The 17,772-nt window shown below is 34.5% G+C and overlaps 1 protein-coding gene across 1 annotated transcript in view; it reads left to right on the top strand.

Moving 5' to 3' along the window:
• Positions 1-17,772, top strand: part of ZBBX (zinc finger B-box domain containing) — a 116,404-nt gene that overhangs the window by 76,652 nt on the left and 21,980 nt on the right. Inside the window, exons 10-14 of the mRNA XM_036850855.1 lie at positions 354-474; positions 9,435-9,544; positions 9,925-10,025; positions 11,198-11,277; positions 12,915-13,054. Of these exons, the coding sequence (XP_036706750.1) occupies positions 354-474; positions 9,435-9,544; positions 9,925-10,025; positions 11,198-11,277; positions 12,915-13,054 (552 nt within the window). The remainder of the gene's footprint in view (positions 1-353; positions 475-9,434; positions 9,545-9,924; positions 10,026-11,197; positions 11,278-12,914; positions 13,055-17,772) is intronic.

Below are 17,772 nucleotides of genomic sequence, written 5' to 3'. Positions count from 1 at the left end.
ATTGTCAGTGGCTCTAACACATACCTTTATGTGTGTGTGCATTTATAGAATATATAATGAATCTATTTGTATTTATCTTTATCGTGTAAAATAATTAGTTGCTTTAAAAAACCTTGTGAATCATAAGTTTTTTTTCATTTCAAGAAATTATTGAAGAAAACTATCTATACAGTAATAGAAAAAATCACCAATATTTAACACTTTTGCATCATTTAAGCCTAGAACTATTGATTATACAGACAAATGTCAAAGCATATTTGCCTCAAAAATGGTGAATTCTATATCTTGAGAGAAGATGTGGTAATTTGTAGACTAGGTTACCTTAATTATGCATATTATATTTATTTTTATAGACTCATTGGAAGAATGTGAAGTACAAACTAATCTGAGAATTTGGACAGAACCACTTACAATTGAATTTAAAGAAGACAGTCTATCCTACATGGAAAAATTATGGCTTAAAAAACACAGAAGGTATTTTCTGATTTTTTGCATTATAAATAAGAAATGTAAAAGCTATTTACGTTCCTTGTGTGACATGCTTTTTGTAGCAGTGTTATTTATGCACTTCACATTTACATAAATAATTTTAAAGCAATATTAAATCCCTGTGAAGCTTCTACCGTTCTGATAAGAATTTTAATTCTATTTATATATGTAATGTGTGATTGATTTAGGGTTTGCCTTGAGAAATGGAAATGTGTATGTGGGAAACAAGGCACAAATATGGTATAGAATTTTAAAATAATAGCAAAAATAATGTGATAAATGAAAGCTTACTTTGAAGAGGTAATTTTTGAGGCTGTACTCTTCAGAAACTTTTAAGTTACTTTTTAAGTTACTTTTAAGTTAAGCAGGCCTTTGATTTTATAGTTTTATTAATAGTATTCAAATATATTTTATTCAAAGACTTTATCATTAGATGTAGCATTTCATAAATTGTTTAAAAGTTAAATATCAAACCAAAATGATGACTGAGTACATGTTGGAGTCATTCATAATTTTACCATGATGTAAGAACCACATTGGGAGGTACCTTTAAAGGCCATGGGCTCAGTTGCCCTATAGCAGTGCTACTCACACTTCATTGTGCCTATGAATCAGCTAGAGACTATGGCAAAATACAGATTCTTCTTCAGTAGGCATAGGTGGAGCCTGAGATTTTGCATTTCTGAATTTCTGACAGCTCCCATGTGATACTGCCGTGGATAATGCTAGTCTCTGAACCACATTTTGAGGAGCAGGGTGTTAGAAAACCTGTCTAGAATGTACCTGAGGAGTGGTTTTCGAGCCCTTGCTTCACTTCCAGTCATACAAAACCATCTCCCGAGACGGCCCACTCCATCCTTGGAACATTCTGCCTCCTATGATATCTCCTAGTGAGCTGTAATTTTTTCTGACTAGTTGCTAACTTGGTCCTAATTCTACCAATTAAACCAATACTGAGCAAACTGAATTTCTCCTCTTCATGGTATCCCTTCATATTTTAAAAATCAGCCCTCATGACTTCCTTGAAGCTTCTGTTTGACAGGTTACCATCTGCCCCCACGCCCCTTCAGCTGTTTTTCATGGGCAGATTTCTTTTCTTTTAATTTTTTTTTTTTAATTTTGAAATAAGACATGCAATCAAGAGTTACAAAACAAGACGAAGAATTTCCCATGCCGCTCATTCAGCTTTTCTAATGGTAACATCTTATATAATCATAGTGCATGTATTAACACCAAGAAATTAACATTAGTACAATATAACTCACTAAACTACACACTTTATTTGGATTTCACCAGTTTTTTTCACTAAAATCCTTATTCTGTTTCAGGATTCAACTCAGGATCTCACATTGCAGTTTTGTCCTATCTCCTTATCCATTGCAATTCCTCAGTCTTCCCTTGTCTTCATGACCTGGACATGAGTACTTGCTGGGTATTTCGTAGAATATACTCAGTGTGGGTCTATCTGGTGTTTTTTCCTAATTAGATTGAGGTTGTGCATTTTGAGGAAGAATGCCACAGAGAGGATGTACTCTTCTCAGTGCATGATATCACCCGATCATACTATCAGTAGGTCTCATCACGAGGATGTTAACCTTGAACACATGGTTAATGTGGTACTCACCAAGGTTCCCTGCTGCAAAACCACTCTTTTCCTTTCATAGTTAACATTGTGGTCTGTTCAAGCTGTCAGAATACCATAGACTGGGTGGCTTATAAACAACACACATTTATTTTTCACAGTTCTTAAGGGTGGGAAGTCCAAGATCAAGGTGCCAGCAGACTTGGTGACCGGAGAGACCCGGCTTCCTGGTTCATAGAGGGCTGTCTTCTCACTGTGTCCTCACGGGGCAGAAGGGGCGAGAGGTCTCTCTTGGGGAGAGACTAATCCCATTCATGGGGGCGCTACCCTCTGACCTAATCACCTCCCAAAGGCTCACCACCTAATACCATCACCTGGGAGGTTAGAATTTCAACATATGCATTTTGTGGGGACACAAACATTCAGAAGAGAGCTTTCTGCTCCTTGCCCTCCACCAGTTTATGTCCTGCTCACATGCAAAATATGTTCATTCTATCCAGTAGCCCCAAAAGTCTTAACTCCTTTCATCATCAACTCAAAATTCTAAAGTCTTAATTCTAAAGTCTTATCTAAGTATCATCTAAATCAGATATGGGTGAAATTCAATGTATGATTCATTCTGAGACAAATTGCTCTCTTAACTGTGAACATATGAAATCAAACACGTTCTGTGCTTCCAAAATACAAAAGTGGGACAGGCATAGGATAGATATTCCCATTCTAAAAGGGAGAAATTGGAAATAAAAAAGAAGTAACATGTCCTGAGCAAGTCTGAAACCTAACGAGCCAAATGCTATCAGACCTTAAATCTTGAAAGTATCCTCTGCTGTCCGGGCCCACTGGGATAGAAGCCCCACTTCTGGACACACTGAGGCAGCAGTTCTGCCCCGAGCTTTGCCTGGCAGGGGCTGGGCCCCCAAGGCTCTGGTTGGCTCTGCCCTGTGGCTTTGAGTGGCCCCATTCCTAAGATGGCTCTGAGCTCGGTGACATGCCTGTGACTCCCCTGGGCTTGAATTGTGTGGCTGTTCTAGTCTGGGGTCACAAGGGCAGCCCAGGGATTTACTGGGCTGTTGCTCTAATGGGGGCTCTCTGTGATGGGAGAGATAGCCCTGATGATTTCTGAATTGCCTTCAGGATCATTCTTCCATTGTCTTGGATAATAGGTCATATCTTCTGTTTAGATGGCTAACTGATCTCCCTGTGAGATGATCCTTTGGCCATATACTTCCTATTCTCTCCTGTATAGGTTGTGTCATACTTCTCAGTATAAATATAAATAGGCTGAGAATGTTCCAAATCTTTAAGTTTTGCTTCTCTTTTGATTAATTCTGTCTTTAATTCATTTCTCTCTTCCTTGCATTCTGTTATGAGCAGTCATGAGAAACTAGGCCTCTCCAACACTTTGCTTAGAAATTGCCTCAGCCATATGTCTAATTTCATTACTCACAAGTTCTACCTTCCATAAAACACTAGGACAGGAATGCAATTCAGCTAAGTTCTTTGCCACTTTATTAGCAAGGATTGCCTTTCCTCCATTGTATGATAACTTATTCCTTACTTCCATCTGATACCTCATCAAAATGGCATTTACCATCCATATTACTACTGACGTTCTATTCAGGATTACTTTGGTATTCTTTAAGACTATTGAAGCTTTTTCTACAGTTCTCTCTTTTTTCTGAGCCCTTACCAGAATTGTCTTTAAAGGTCTATTAATAGCAGTGTAGCCTTTTCCTAGCATGAACTTCAGACCTCTTCCAGCCTTTACTAATTAGCCAGCTCCAAAGCTGCTTTCACATTTTAAGGAATTTTATAGCAGCACCCCACTTCTGGTACCAATCTCTGTCTTTGTCCATTTGGGATGTTATAACAGAATACCATGGACTGGGTGGCTTATAAAAAAACAAACATTTATTTCTCAGTGTTCCTGCGGTTAGGAAGTCCCAGATCAAGACACCAGCAGGTTCAGAGTCTGGTGATGGCCTGCTTCCTGGTTCATAGGAGAAATCTTTTCATGGTGTCTTCACAGGGCTCTCATGGGCCTCTTCTATAAAGGTACTAATCCCATGTGGGGACTCTGCCTTCATGACCTAATCACCTCCCAAAGGCCTCATCTCTTAATACCATCACACTGAGTGTTAGAATTTCAACATATGAATTGGGTGGGGGGGGACTTAATCACATCATAGTAATAAATATTTTAGGGGAGATACTTTGAGATGATGCAAAATTCTGTTTTACTTTAAACTTTCATCTACTAATTGTAGCATTTGTCAGTGGATTTTGCCTGTATCAGTTATTACTCTGCTGCTCTGTTGGGGATTTTCTGTTTCCTCTATTCCTTCTACATTTATTAATTGGAATTCTTCAAGGAAGAATATCTCTTTTCCCACTTTGGTTTATTTATTCAATTGTTTATTTATGTGGACTCATGGATATTTATTTTATTTTGGATTAATATCCAATACGATTGTTATTTATTTTTTGACTCAAGTTCCTGCTTTGATCATTGAGAGCTCTTTCAGGTTGACTTCTCGCTCCTTTCAATACATTCTTGCCCTTTTTTGTTTGTTGGTTGGTTTGCGTTGAACATCTCTTTATTTTTCTAGCACCTGAGATGCATTTTCCTGTCCTAACCCGAGAATCATTTTTCCAAGGAAACCTGATTCCTTTTACTGGAGACTGTTATTCAGAAACCAAGATCTCAACTTAGGTGTACACCTTGCTGCTCAGGAGTCACAGATCCTAGGTTTTCTCAGAGAACATCTAGGAGATACATGTATATATACTAACCCAGGATACACACACAACTAAATTTACTTCTGTACCTGTCTACCTGGATATCTGTTAAGGTAAACATGAGTTCATATTCATACATCCAAACCAACATCAAATGGTTCATTTACATTCTCCCTTTGCTTATTTGTGGTTTCTTTCACCTGCAGTGAGAATCCTGGCTCTCAGTATCTATAATATATTTATTAATTTATCACCCTTAATATATGTGTAAAGCAGTTTCAGAATCGCTAACTAATATCACTGTGAGAAACAAATTTACCAATTAGAGTACACTGTGTATAGTGCTTTCTACAGTATCCAGTCAAAATCTTGTTTTCCAAAGTTGCTTAGGCCATGGCACTCATTACTTTCCCATCTCCTTTAGAGTGGTTCTACCATTCTTTGGGGGTATGCCCATATCCTGAGTACTTTTTAAAATTTGAATAAACTTGTGTACAGTTCTATGGGTTTTTGCCAATGCCTAGAGCCATGTGTTCACCACAGTACTGAAGAATACAGTTCCATCACCCCATAATCCTTCATGCTTCCTCTTCTTTTAGTCAACCCTTCTTCCTCAACCCATGGCAACTATTGGTCTGTTTCCATCCTTATACATTTGCCTTTTTCTGAACGTCATGCAAATTAAATCATAAAATATGTAGCTTTTTGCATCCTTCATTTAACAAAATGCATTTAAGATTCAACCATGTTCTAGAGTGAATCAAAGTCTGTTCCTTTTTATGGTAGAGTAGTATTTCATCATCATGGTATATATTTTATCCATTCATCTGTTAAACAACATCCAGCTGGTTTCTAGTTTTGGGCAATTATGACTAAATCTATTATAAACATTTGCATATAGGTTTTTGTTTGAATATAAGTTTTTAATTCCCTGGGTAAATACCTGGACCAGGATGGCTGAGTTATATGGTAAATATATGTTTATCTTGATGAGAAACTGCCAAACTGTTTCCAAAGTGACTGCATAGTTTTGCATTTTTTTCTGCAATGTGTGAGAGCTCTAGTTACTCCACATCCTTGCCAGTGCCTGGTATTCTCAGGTTATTTTTTCTTTTGATGGTTGTTTTAATAGGTGTGTAGTTATATCCCATTGTGGTTTACGTGGCAGGGTTTTAAGTTCATACATAGACTATTCTGGTTATTCCTATGTAACTATTGTCCAAGTTGTCTATATCTCTTTTAAAGTATGATGTCCATAACAGTCTTTCAGGTGTGAAACTTAGTAGTGTATATCTGTCAATTGCCTCTTTCTAGCTTAGGAATTAGTACATAAAAGTAATGCCAAGGTCACTTATCTTTTTTAGTGGCTGCCTTTCAAGGCCCTTCACACTGAGTTTCCTATACAGTAAAAGAAGAACACTTTTGTTAAATGACTGACTTCATTTCTGCCTACAATTGTCATAGTTTATAAAAGGCTTAACAGGTTTATAAATATATGTTCTATTGCATTTTGTTTTTATATCACTTTTCTGATTTGGATAGTAATGATTTTTGTATTTTACCTGCCAATACGTAAGTGTTGATAGACCTTAATAGCAATCTTAATATCTCCAGTGGTTCTTTTTGTTGTAGTTGAGATAACATTGGTTTATAACATTATATATAAGTTTCATGTGTGCAGATTATATTTCACACTGCAACCTGCTCACGACCAAAAGTTTAGTTTCCATTCGTTACTGTACAGTTGAACACCTTCACTCATTTCGCCCTCTTCTACTCCCCTTCCCCTCTGGTAACTACTAATCTGTTCTCTGTTTTAATGTGTTTGTTTTTGTTTTGTTTTGTTTTGTTTATTTTTGGTTTTTTTATATTTCACTTATGAGTGAAATCATTTGTCTTTCTCTGACATTTTTCACTTATACTATCAAGGTCTATCTATGTTGTCACAAATGTCAAGATTTTATGTTTGCTTATAGCTAAGTAGTATTCCATAGTGTGTGTGTGTGTGTTTGTGTGTGTGTGTGTGTGTGTATAATCACATCTTTATCCATTCATCTGTTGCTGGGTACTTAGGTTGTTTCCATATCCTGGCTACTGTAAATAAAGCTGCAAAGGGGTACATACATCTTTTCAAATTATTATTTTCATTTTCTTCAGATAAATACCCAGAAATGGAATAGCTAGATCATATGGTAGTTCTATTCTTAATTTTTTGAGGAATCTCCATAATGTTTTCCATAGTGGCTACACCAAATTACATTCCCACCAACAGTGTATTAAGTTCCCTTTTCTCCATATCTTCTCCAACATTTGCTATTTCTTATCTTTGTGATGATAGCCATTCTAGCAGGTGTGAGGTGATATCTCATTGTGGTTTTCATTTGCATTTCCCTGATGATTAATGATGTTGAACATCTTTTCATGTGCCTGTTGGTCATCTGTATGTCTTCTTTGGAAAAATGTCTATTCAGATCCTCTGCCGATTTTTAACTGGGTTCTTTGGGTTTCTTGTTGTTGATTTATATATCTTAGATATTATTTAGATATTAGTTCCTTATTAAATATATGATTTGCAAATATCTTCTCTCATTTGGTAGGCTGTCTTTTCATTTTGTTGATGGTCTCCTTTGCTGTGCAGATGCTTTTTAGTTTGATGTAGTCCCACTGGTTTTTTTTCTCTTTTGTTTCTAGTGGGTCTTTTAAATGCTAGGAAAGTTTCATGAAAGAGATCATATGATTTGGATTTAGAGTATTTTAAGGGCGGATATTAAAAATTAGCTGGTATTTCTACTCCAGTTCCCCTACTCTTTTTATTATATGTACTTCTCAGTTCTAGCTGATCATCTGAAGCATGGGGGGAGGTTTTTAGAATGCTGATTTCTCCTCCCGGCCCCAGACAGACCTAAAAGTCAGTGTTTTTAAGGATGGGTATGAGACTCTGCATTCAAAAAGATCTTCTCTGGTGATTCTGATGCAAACAGCCTAACACTGATTCACAGAATCAGTTGGTTTCCCCAAATGAATTGGTCAATGCTCAATATATATTTGTTTACATTTTAAAAGAGGAAAATCTGGTGAGGTAATCCTATTCTAAAGCATATGTCATCTTTTATTTATGTGGCATGATCTTTTAACAAAGCAATTGTGCTAGGGTCCCAATCCAGAATGTAGAGTTAGTTTATTGACTAACTAGTTGTTTGTTCATGGACAAATCACTTTAATTCTCTTGGTCCACATTTTATCACCTGAAAAACATTGAGTTTGGAATAAATAATCTAAGGGACCCCTTCAGCTCCAATGCTCTATTAACTGGACTCTCTAAGTCTTTGATTCAGGGCTTTCCTCCTAAAATTAGGTAAGTTTTCACTTCATGAAGGAGTATCTGGATATTAGTACATTTATGTGTATCAGTGATTGAATTTTTAGTACAGTATATCTATGTCAAACTGGAAAGAGGTTTCTGGTGGCCAGATGCCAGTTTGTCTTTGACCTTTACTCTTTAATATTTTCCATCATTTAATTAAATTATGGATGTAAGATGACATGCTCTTCAAAGCTGGATAATATATAAATATTTTGGAGTGTTCTGATATATACATTACATATAGTGGGGAAATGCACATAGTCACAGTTTGCTAGGAGATCATTAAATTTTTAGTACCTTTGCAAATTGTGAGAGAGGCAATATAGAGTAATGATTAAGAACATGGGCTTAGGGAGGCAGACTGCTTGAGTTCAAATTGTCTTTGCTGCATTTACTACCTGAATGACTGAACAAGCTGGATTACTTCTTTGTGCTTTAATTTTCTCATCAAACTTAGATAATATTAGTGCCTATTTAATATTCCTGTTAAGATTCAGTACCCCAGATTGTTTAGAACATAGCCTGGTACATTTTTTGTATTATTGTCACCAGCTAATATTATTAAGAAGGCCCTGACTTTTATATGGGGACTCCATGAGCATGCATAATCTAGAAGAGCTGTGTGGTTTAAGGGCAGTTAAAAAGTTACTCCCTTCCCCATTGTTTGGGACTATCCTTTGGAACCAAATGCACAAGACCTCTAAGAATTCCTGTGCTTCATTGCCTTGTATGTGAGACAGGCCACATCAGACCTCATTGTTAATTACATAATAGATGCTACAGCCGGAACACCTCACATTCTTATCATGGAAGCCTATTTTGTCACCCGACTGGCTTGGTGGAAGTTCAGAAAAATGTCTTCAGTTCTCTTAGAACTTATCAACATAATGCCAAGTCTGTGAGATACAACACACATTTGTAAATTAGCTTTTCAAACAGTGTGATATGTTTCATGGATTCCATGTGTTTGTTTGCAAAAATACTGAATTCTGTCATAACTTTGATTTTCATCCTAAAGGAAAAACAATAAGATATGAAATTAAAAACCTTGTGTGATGTTAATTTGATTTACAAAATTATTTTAGTGGATTCAGATTATGTTATACAATTGTACTTTTCTTCTGTGAATCAGAGGTATGGCTATGGTTTTCATTATTAATTTTGTAGACTCACTTGTTTGTGAAATAAGTCAAGATCTTGTCTGGAGAAATTTCAGATAATGTACTTTAGGCTTTTAATTGCTTCTTTCTTGTTTTGTAGAACTCCACAGGAGCAACTTCAAAACATGCTACTGGACACCTTTATACCTCAGTGTAAAACCAGTAGGGAGGCGCAGTGTTCTCAGAATGAAAATGATGAAGATAGTGATGGTTAGTTCAGCCTTGATTAGATATTTTCAAATTTACTATTTCAAATTATATACGCTGAGCATTAATCAGCATCTGCTTTTGGTTTTCTTTACTGTATCATTCTCAACTGCACTGTGTACACTTTATCTCCAGATCAAAATCATGCACACTCTCCTTGCCATTCTCTAGATTTACTTTACCTTAGTTTAAATAGTTTCATTTAAAAATCGAATGTTAAGTCAATGTGTATTTTACTTGAACTGGGAAAATTGACAGTATTTATACCTTTGTGTGGATGCACAGGAGAACATTCTTCTTCTGTTGTTGCCTTTGTTATTTGAAGATTAATTATCAGGTAAGGTATATGCTTTGATGATATTATTTTTAATCTTATTTTCTAGTTGTAGATATCAAAATACAACCCCCAGCTCTTTTTCTGCCAGTAGAAGAATTAAACATAGAGAGACCTGAACCATCTCTAAAAATAGTCGAACTGGATGATGTAAGTGCATAATGACCACTCATATTACTTAACAAACAGGAAATTCACAACATACAGTTACAACTACATGTTGTTTTCAACAAGATTTCTTGTTGAAATAAATTTACAAGTATATAACAAGTATTATAAATTTACAAGTATTTGAATTTAAATATGCTGACAGGAATACAACCGACTATTATTTTAATGTAGACAGTAAATTTGTCAGCTAAATTGATATTGTGTCATAGTATGGGAGATGAGAAGACGTTTCACTCTTTTAACTTGTAGAAATGTAGTTTAGTGTTTGTTTTATTTAGTTCTCTGTGTTATCAGGCTTTTTAACAAAGACTGTTCTCATTATATGATATTTATTTAATAAAATTTGTATAAATTTAATTTGTTGAATGTCATTTAATATTTTCTATTTAAAGGAAAAATAATATTAAGATTTAAGGGATTTAGTATAATAATAACTTGAATACAAACCTCTAGAAGACACCAGGTAGAATAAGCTGGAGCTAGAGCCAGTCAGATCTAGAGCTCCAGCTTGGAGGGTTAAGTTGTGATAAACTCTGCATTTCTGACTTTCTAGTCCTCTAGTAGCTGAGTGTACCCCCTGTCCTCAATGTTGCTCTTACTATGGTTGTCACAGAGAAGGACTACAATGAGGAAGTACCTTTTTAAGTACTGCTTTCTTCTTGAGGTTAATAGCTTCTGCTGTGTGTGTGTGTGTGTGTGTGTGTGTGTGTGTATGCCTGGCAACATTTTTATTTCTGCTCTGGATAAATTGAAGATTCTGAGCAAATAAATACATACATGCATGTGTGTTTGTGTGTGCTCTTCATTAAATTGTTGATGCATATGGTATGACATGCTGGCCAGAGAATGAAAAACATCTTAGTCACTGATCTACTTGGCACTTAGTAGTTACAAAATAAAACCTAAGTTGTTATATTTGGTTCTGGGTGTGATAGTAGTGATAAATGTACTGACACAGCAAAAGCCCTCAGCAAATATCTGTTGAATTTGTTTAGTTCTCCTAGAACTAATGCTCTATGGCATATAGTCAGAGAGCTCATGACATTTCTTTGTGAGAAAAAAAATTCTCTAAATATTATGCACAAATCAGCTGGTTAATGTATTATAAATTTGTTGAACATACTAATATTATACAACATGCGTTTAATAAGACTGATGAAGCAGCATTTGAAGAACCGGGAAATGTCGTGCCTTATAAAGTTGAGTTAGCAGATGCAGACAGTCAACAAAGGTAAGATCTTTCTAATTCGCTTTCGATACTTATTAAAAACCCACAAAAAATTAACTATCTCTTGAGAAATTCACAACATAAAAAAATGTGACTTCAGTGTTAGAATATATTTTATTTAAGCCATGTTTAAATTTGGGTACAATATTGCTAATATTTATCGGCATTCAGTAATTAGAAAATTATCTATAATGATATGTTTATACTCTTACCTAATATCTGGATTATTTAATAGATGCTTCTGAATTTAGGAATTGTTATTATTTGAAATGGCCTCCCAAGTCATGTATTTCATATGAACTTCCTTACTTTCTCCAAAGATACTCTTTGGATTTTTCTTCAGTTTGTTATGAACCCTAAATAAAAACAGGTACATTAATAAGTTGAGAGACAAGAAAAGCCCCCAAACTATAGATTACTTCCTAGGTAGATTTTACTGTGTGATAAATTAAATAAATGAATTATAATGATTCAGCTTGTAAATTTTTTAAAGAATTTTGTCATTTCCAAATGAAAAATAATTTCTAGCTGTATCTGTTAGTAATGCTAAAAATTATTCTAAGTCCTCTTTGCTGTTGAAACTTTAGCTAGGATTTCACATGTTTTGACTACAAAGCATTAAGTTGGGTAAACAGCAGAATGAAGTTCCTATTAAGTAGCCCCTACACCGATTCTTTGTTTATATGTTCAGATCACCTTAGGCCCCTGTCAGCATTTTGGAACAGCAGTGGGCCTAAGTGATGCCCTCAGACCCGAAAAGCCCCACGTTTGGACACATAGACCCAGATATTTAGCAGCAAATGTGCTTTTGGCAGGGGACAACCTTCTGGTCAGTATATGAGGTTTATATGCACTACTGTATCCCTAAGGAAATGGATTTCTACTCTCTAACTTGATTCTTTTATATATCTTATCACAAGTCTTTGCTTTGACCTCCATGTTAGACAAGGCAGAGAAAGTTACTGATTATGGTTTGGCAATAGTTTTGCATCTTGGGTTTGGAGGTGCCCATAGAGCTTCTTTTCTAAGAGTCATAAAGCATCATAAGTGACACAAGAGGACCTTTTTGGTTAAGCATAATCCATGAGTTTTTATGGTGGTACTATGTAGAGCTTACATGAATATCAAGTATTATTAAATATATTATTCCATTCATAGAAAATGTTATTCAATTGTAATTATGCTTGTGTATGGTAATCTTCATTAAAACTGAGATATAAATACCACATAAGGCTTTTGAACTCATATAGTTCATGATGAACAAATAAAAAGTTTATTTAAGCAATAAAACCTTGATTTCATGAGCTTGATGAGATTGAAAGATAACTCTCCATTTTTAGAAGAAAGACCGTGAGAAACCAAACTTATTTCAGAATATTTTTAACAAGAAACTGTCAATTAAAAATTTGTAGTTAAATCAGGTTTGTCCCAGTTGCCTATATCCTTTAAATTCATAATACTGTTTAGTTACTTGTGGTTTAGAATTTGTCCACAGAACGTTGAAGCAAATATTAAATTAATGTGAATAACCCTATTTGCTTAAAGTTTTACTGTATTTATTTTAATAAGCTGGGTCTTTTAACTTTTTTATATATAATTTCTTTCAACTCTTTTCTTTTGCTTGTCCCTAAACATGAAAGTTGCACATTTCATGATTATCAGAATACTTTTCTATACGAAAATGACATCCATCAACATCAAATTTTCACCAAGGGAAAAACACACCTCTTACATCTTCATCTGAGCAACAACACTTCTTATTGTAAAGATAACTCAAAAGGTAACTTTCTTTGTTGTTGCTTAATATTATTAATGGTGAATGTTAGTAACTTAATAAAACCAATAGGTATTGCAGTATATAAAAGCTTTGCCTATTTTGCTGTTCATTTTAAACCCAGAAGATTTAGTCCTCAGGAGAAAATTGGTTGAAAATACATAATTTTCTATCAAATACTCTTTTTGGTCAATGGACAATGGTATTTGTATTCAGAGAAAAAAGCAGCCGGTATAGGACTACTCTAAAAGTTATTATGGACTGAGCTAGCATTTAAAGGATTACATAGGTGGGCTTTTAGTGACAAAAGTCTGATTGGCACTCTTTTGTCCTCCCTCCCTGACACTGAATCTTTTCATAAAATATTTAAGTTTGTGTAAAGTTTCACATTAGTGATAAAACCAAAACAAATCATCTGTTTATATATCTACATTGTTATTACTAGTAGTACCCTTGGGATCTATAGATTAGAATACTGTGTGCTAATGTCTGGTTTTCATTTCTAGATGCTGAGATCATCATTTAAAGACAGTCATAGCAAAGTATCCTGGCCTGCTAGTCAGATTTTGTTTTCATTTCTGCCTTAAATTGCTGTGTGACCTTGAACATGTCACTTCCTTTCTTAGATCTCACTTTCCGAAACTAAAATATGGGAACTAGATTATTTCTAATCTACTTTTATCTACTTAGGATTTTATTTTATCTACTTAGGATTTTCAGAAAAACCAATAAATATATCTTATGTGAAGAATTTGAGAGATGCCAGAGATCATTATTTAAAGTGACTAGTTGTAAAACTGATGATTACCTTCTCATTGGGTAACAGATGGTAGAGAACAATGATTTGTAGTAATCATGCTGGTTTTAACATTTTCAGCTACGAAGCCTCTAAATCATATGACAATGAACTATACCCACATGGGAATTTAGGACTTTACAGGGCTCCAGGTCTAAGCCAGAAGGTATTTTTAACCTACCTGGAGCATGGAGTTCCAATTGCCTTTGGGAAAATGCTGAATACAAATGCCCATTAAGTGTTACTTTAAAGATATTTAATTTATTTGAATAGACTTTATTTTTTAGAGAGCAGTTTTAGGTTCATAGGAAAATTAAGCATGAAGTACAGAGTTCCCATATACCCTCAGACTCCACAAACTCATAGCTTCTTCCACTATCAGCATCCCAAACCAGAGTAGTACAAATTATTTAACAATAATTTGTTAAAATCGATGAACATAGACACATCATTTTTACCTAGAGTCCACAGTTTACATTAGGGTTCACTCTTGGTGTTGTACATTCTCTGGGTTTGGACAAATGTATAATGACTTGTATCCAACATTATAGAATAATACAAAGTAGTTTCAGTGCCCGAAAAATCCTCTGTGCTCTGTCTTTTCACACAAACTTCCCTGCTAACCCTTGGCAACCACCGATCTTTTTACTGTCTCCAGTTTTGCCTTTTCCAGAATGTCATGTAGCTGAAATGATACAATAGTCTTTTCAGATTGGCTTCTTTTACTTAATAATATGTATTTAAAGGTGCCCCCATGTGTTTTCATGGCTTGGATAGCTCACTTCTTTTTAGCGCTGAATAATATTCCATTGTCTGGATGTACCACAATTTATTTATACATTCACTTATTAAAAGACATCTTGGTTGCTTTCAAGTTTTGGCAATTATGAATAAAGCTGTTATAAAAATCCATGTTTGAGTTTTTGTTTGGACATAAGTTTTTAACTCATTTCAGTAAATACCAAGGAGCACAATTGTTGGTAAGAGTATGTTTAATTTTGTAAGAAACCACCAAACTGTCTTTCAGATTGACTTTACTACTTTTCATTCCCACCAACAGCGAATGAGTCTTCCTGTTTTTCAAACCCTTGCCAATATTTGGCATTGTCAGTGTTTTGGATTTTTGCCATCCTAATAATTGTATAGTGGTATCTCGTTTTAATTTGAAATTCTCTAATGATGTATGATGTTGAGCATCTTTTCATATGCTTATTTGCCATATATATCTTCTTTGATGAGGTATCTGTTAAGGCCTTTTGCCCATTTTTTAATTGGGTTGTCTGTTTTCTTACTGTTGAAAATTTTAGAGTTCTTTTGTATATTTTGGATAATAGTATTTTATGTATGTGTTTTGCAAATATTTTCTCCAAATATGTGGCTTGTCTTCTCATTCTCTTAGCAGTGTCTTTCACAGAACAGAAGTTTTTAATTTTAATGAAGTCCAGCTTATCAATTATTTCTTTCACGATCCTGCCTTTTGTGTTGTATTTTAAAATGTCATTACCATAACCAAGATTATCTGGATTTTCTCCTATCTTCTAGGATTTTTATAGTTTTGCATTTTACATTTAGGTTTATCATTCATTTTGAGTTAATTTTTGTGAAGAGTTTAAAGTCTGTGTCCAGATTTATTTGGGGATGTGTGGATGTCCACTTGTTCCAACACCATTTGTTGAAAAGACTATCTTTTCTCCACTGTATTGCTTTTACTCTTTTGTCAAGGATCAGTTGACTATATTTAAGTGAATCTGTTTATGGTTTCTCCATTCTGTTCCATTGATCTATTTTTATATTTTTGCTAATACCACTTTGTCTTGATTACTATAGCTGTGTGATAATTTTCAAAGTTGTATAGTGTCAATCCTTTGACTTTGTTCTTTTCCTTCAATATTGTGTTGCCTATTCTGGGTCTTTTACCTCTCCATATAAGTTTTAAAATCACTTTGTCAATATATACAAAATAACTTGCTGGGATTTTGATTGGAATTGCATTGAATCTTTAGATGAAATTGGGAAGAACTGACATCTTGACAAATTGAGTCTTCTTATCCATGAATGTGAACTAGCCCTTCACTTATTTAGTTTTTTGATTTCTTTCATCAGAGATGTCTAGTTTTCCTCATGTAGATCTTACATTTTTTTAGATTTATACCTAAGTATTTCAATTTTTTGTGTGCTAATGTATTGTGTTATTAATTTTAAATTCCACTTGTTCATGTTGGTGTGTAGGAAAGCAATTGACTTTTGTATGTTGACCTTGTATCCTGCAACCATTCAATAATCACTTAGTAATTCCAGAAGTTTTTGGTCAACTCTTTTGGATCTGTACATAGACAATCATCTAATCTGTGAACAAAATCAGATTTATTTCTTCCTTCCCAATCTGTATACCTTTTACTTCCTTTTCTTGTCTTATTGCATTAGCTAGGGCTTCCATTAAAATGTTGAAAAGAAGTGGTAAGAGTGGACATCTTTATCTCGTTCCTGATATTAGAGATAAAGCTTTTAGTTTCTTATCATTAATTATGATATTAACTGTAGTTTTTTTTTTAGGTAGTCTTTATTAAGTTGAGGAAATTCCCCTTTATTTATAGTATGCTGAGAGTTTTTATCATGAATGAGTGTTGGATTTTGTTGAATGCTTTTTCTGCATCTATTGATATGACCCTGTGATTTTTCTTCTTTATCCTGTTGATGTGACAGGTTAGAATAATTGATTTTTGAATGTTGAACCAAGGCATCTATTTTTTATGACTTAAAAGGGCTTCTAATGAGACTAACTTAAATCATATCTGTACTTTCTGCATTGCATTTTAAACATTATTAAGAGGCTGTGTTCTCACCTTTTTAGCAGCAATAAATCCTAATAATGGAATTTTACAATCTTGCAAAAATATTGTAGAGGTTCGTTGTAGACATTTATACGTAGGAATGGCAGATCTTTCCACAAAAATATTAGATTCAGATAATTTCTTTTCAAGTTCAGTAGGAAAGTACAGCATTACCATGAAAGTTTCATTAAATTGAATAGCTTTTATAAAGTTTTTCTATAAAATATTTCTCTGACATACAACTTATTGCATTTCTCACAGTACTTGTGCAATTTAAGAGGTGATATTGGAAGTGGAAGTTCTAAGTACTGTGTGTAATTGCTGAATTGTATAAACATTTGGTTGCAACAAGTAAGTCCTTTGGGCTGTAAGGCAGAGTTTGTATCACTGGAGACTATTTTAGTCATAGCCTCTACTATTTTCACAGTCTATTTATAGAGATAAGACATGTATATTGGAAAGAGAGTAAGGGATAATCAGATGAAGCTGTCTTCAGTCTGGATAAATATATGTGTGTGTGTGTGTGTGTGTGTGTGTGTGTGTGTGTGAGATAATGAAAGCAATATGGTACAAAGCTTTTTAAAGAAGTTTTATTCTTAAGAAAATCTAGAACAATGTTTCATAATCCTGGATGCACATTATAATCACCTGGAGAACTTGGTGGAGGGGGAAGAAAACAAAAAACAGTGCTTAAGTCCCGCTGTCAGTGTTTGATTTAATAGGTTTGGGGTCAGGCCCATACGCTGACAGTTTTAAAGAGTACCTTCAGATAATTCCATTGTACAGCCAGGTTGAAAACCAGTGATCTAAACCAAGTGATTTTTAAAAGCAGACATAATGAGGTGGGTGACTAATATAATCTTGCTCATTTTGTAGATTTTCAGAGGCAGGTGTCCCAACTTAAACATTTCTGTGCCCCTAAATGCTGCTGTTCTTTCATCTGGCAGATTTCCCTTTGCCCTCTCCTCATCACTAGTCATGCTAAGCAAAAGAGGTAAAATGTGGGAAATAAGGTTCCCTCTGTATTATTTCTCATAAATTGCTGATATAAAACTTGAGTGGGAGAGAGGGTAGGAAAGTGAGAATTGAACCACAGG

The sequence above is a fragment of the Balaenoptera musculus genome, chromosome 4 (assembly GCF_009873245.2).
Source record: "Balaenoptera musculus isolate JJ_BM4_2016_0621 chromosome 4, mBalMus1.pri.v3, whole genome shotgun sequence".
In the NCBI taxonomy this organism is placed as follows: domain Eukaryota; kingdom Metazoa; phylum Chordata; class Mammalia; order Artiodactyla; family Balaenopteridae; genus Balaenoptera; species Balaenoptera musculus.
This window is presented reverse-complemented; position numbering and strand designations above follow the sequence as displayed.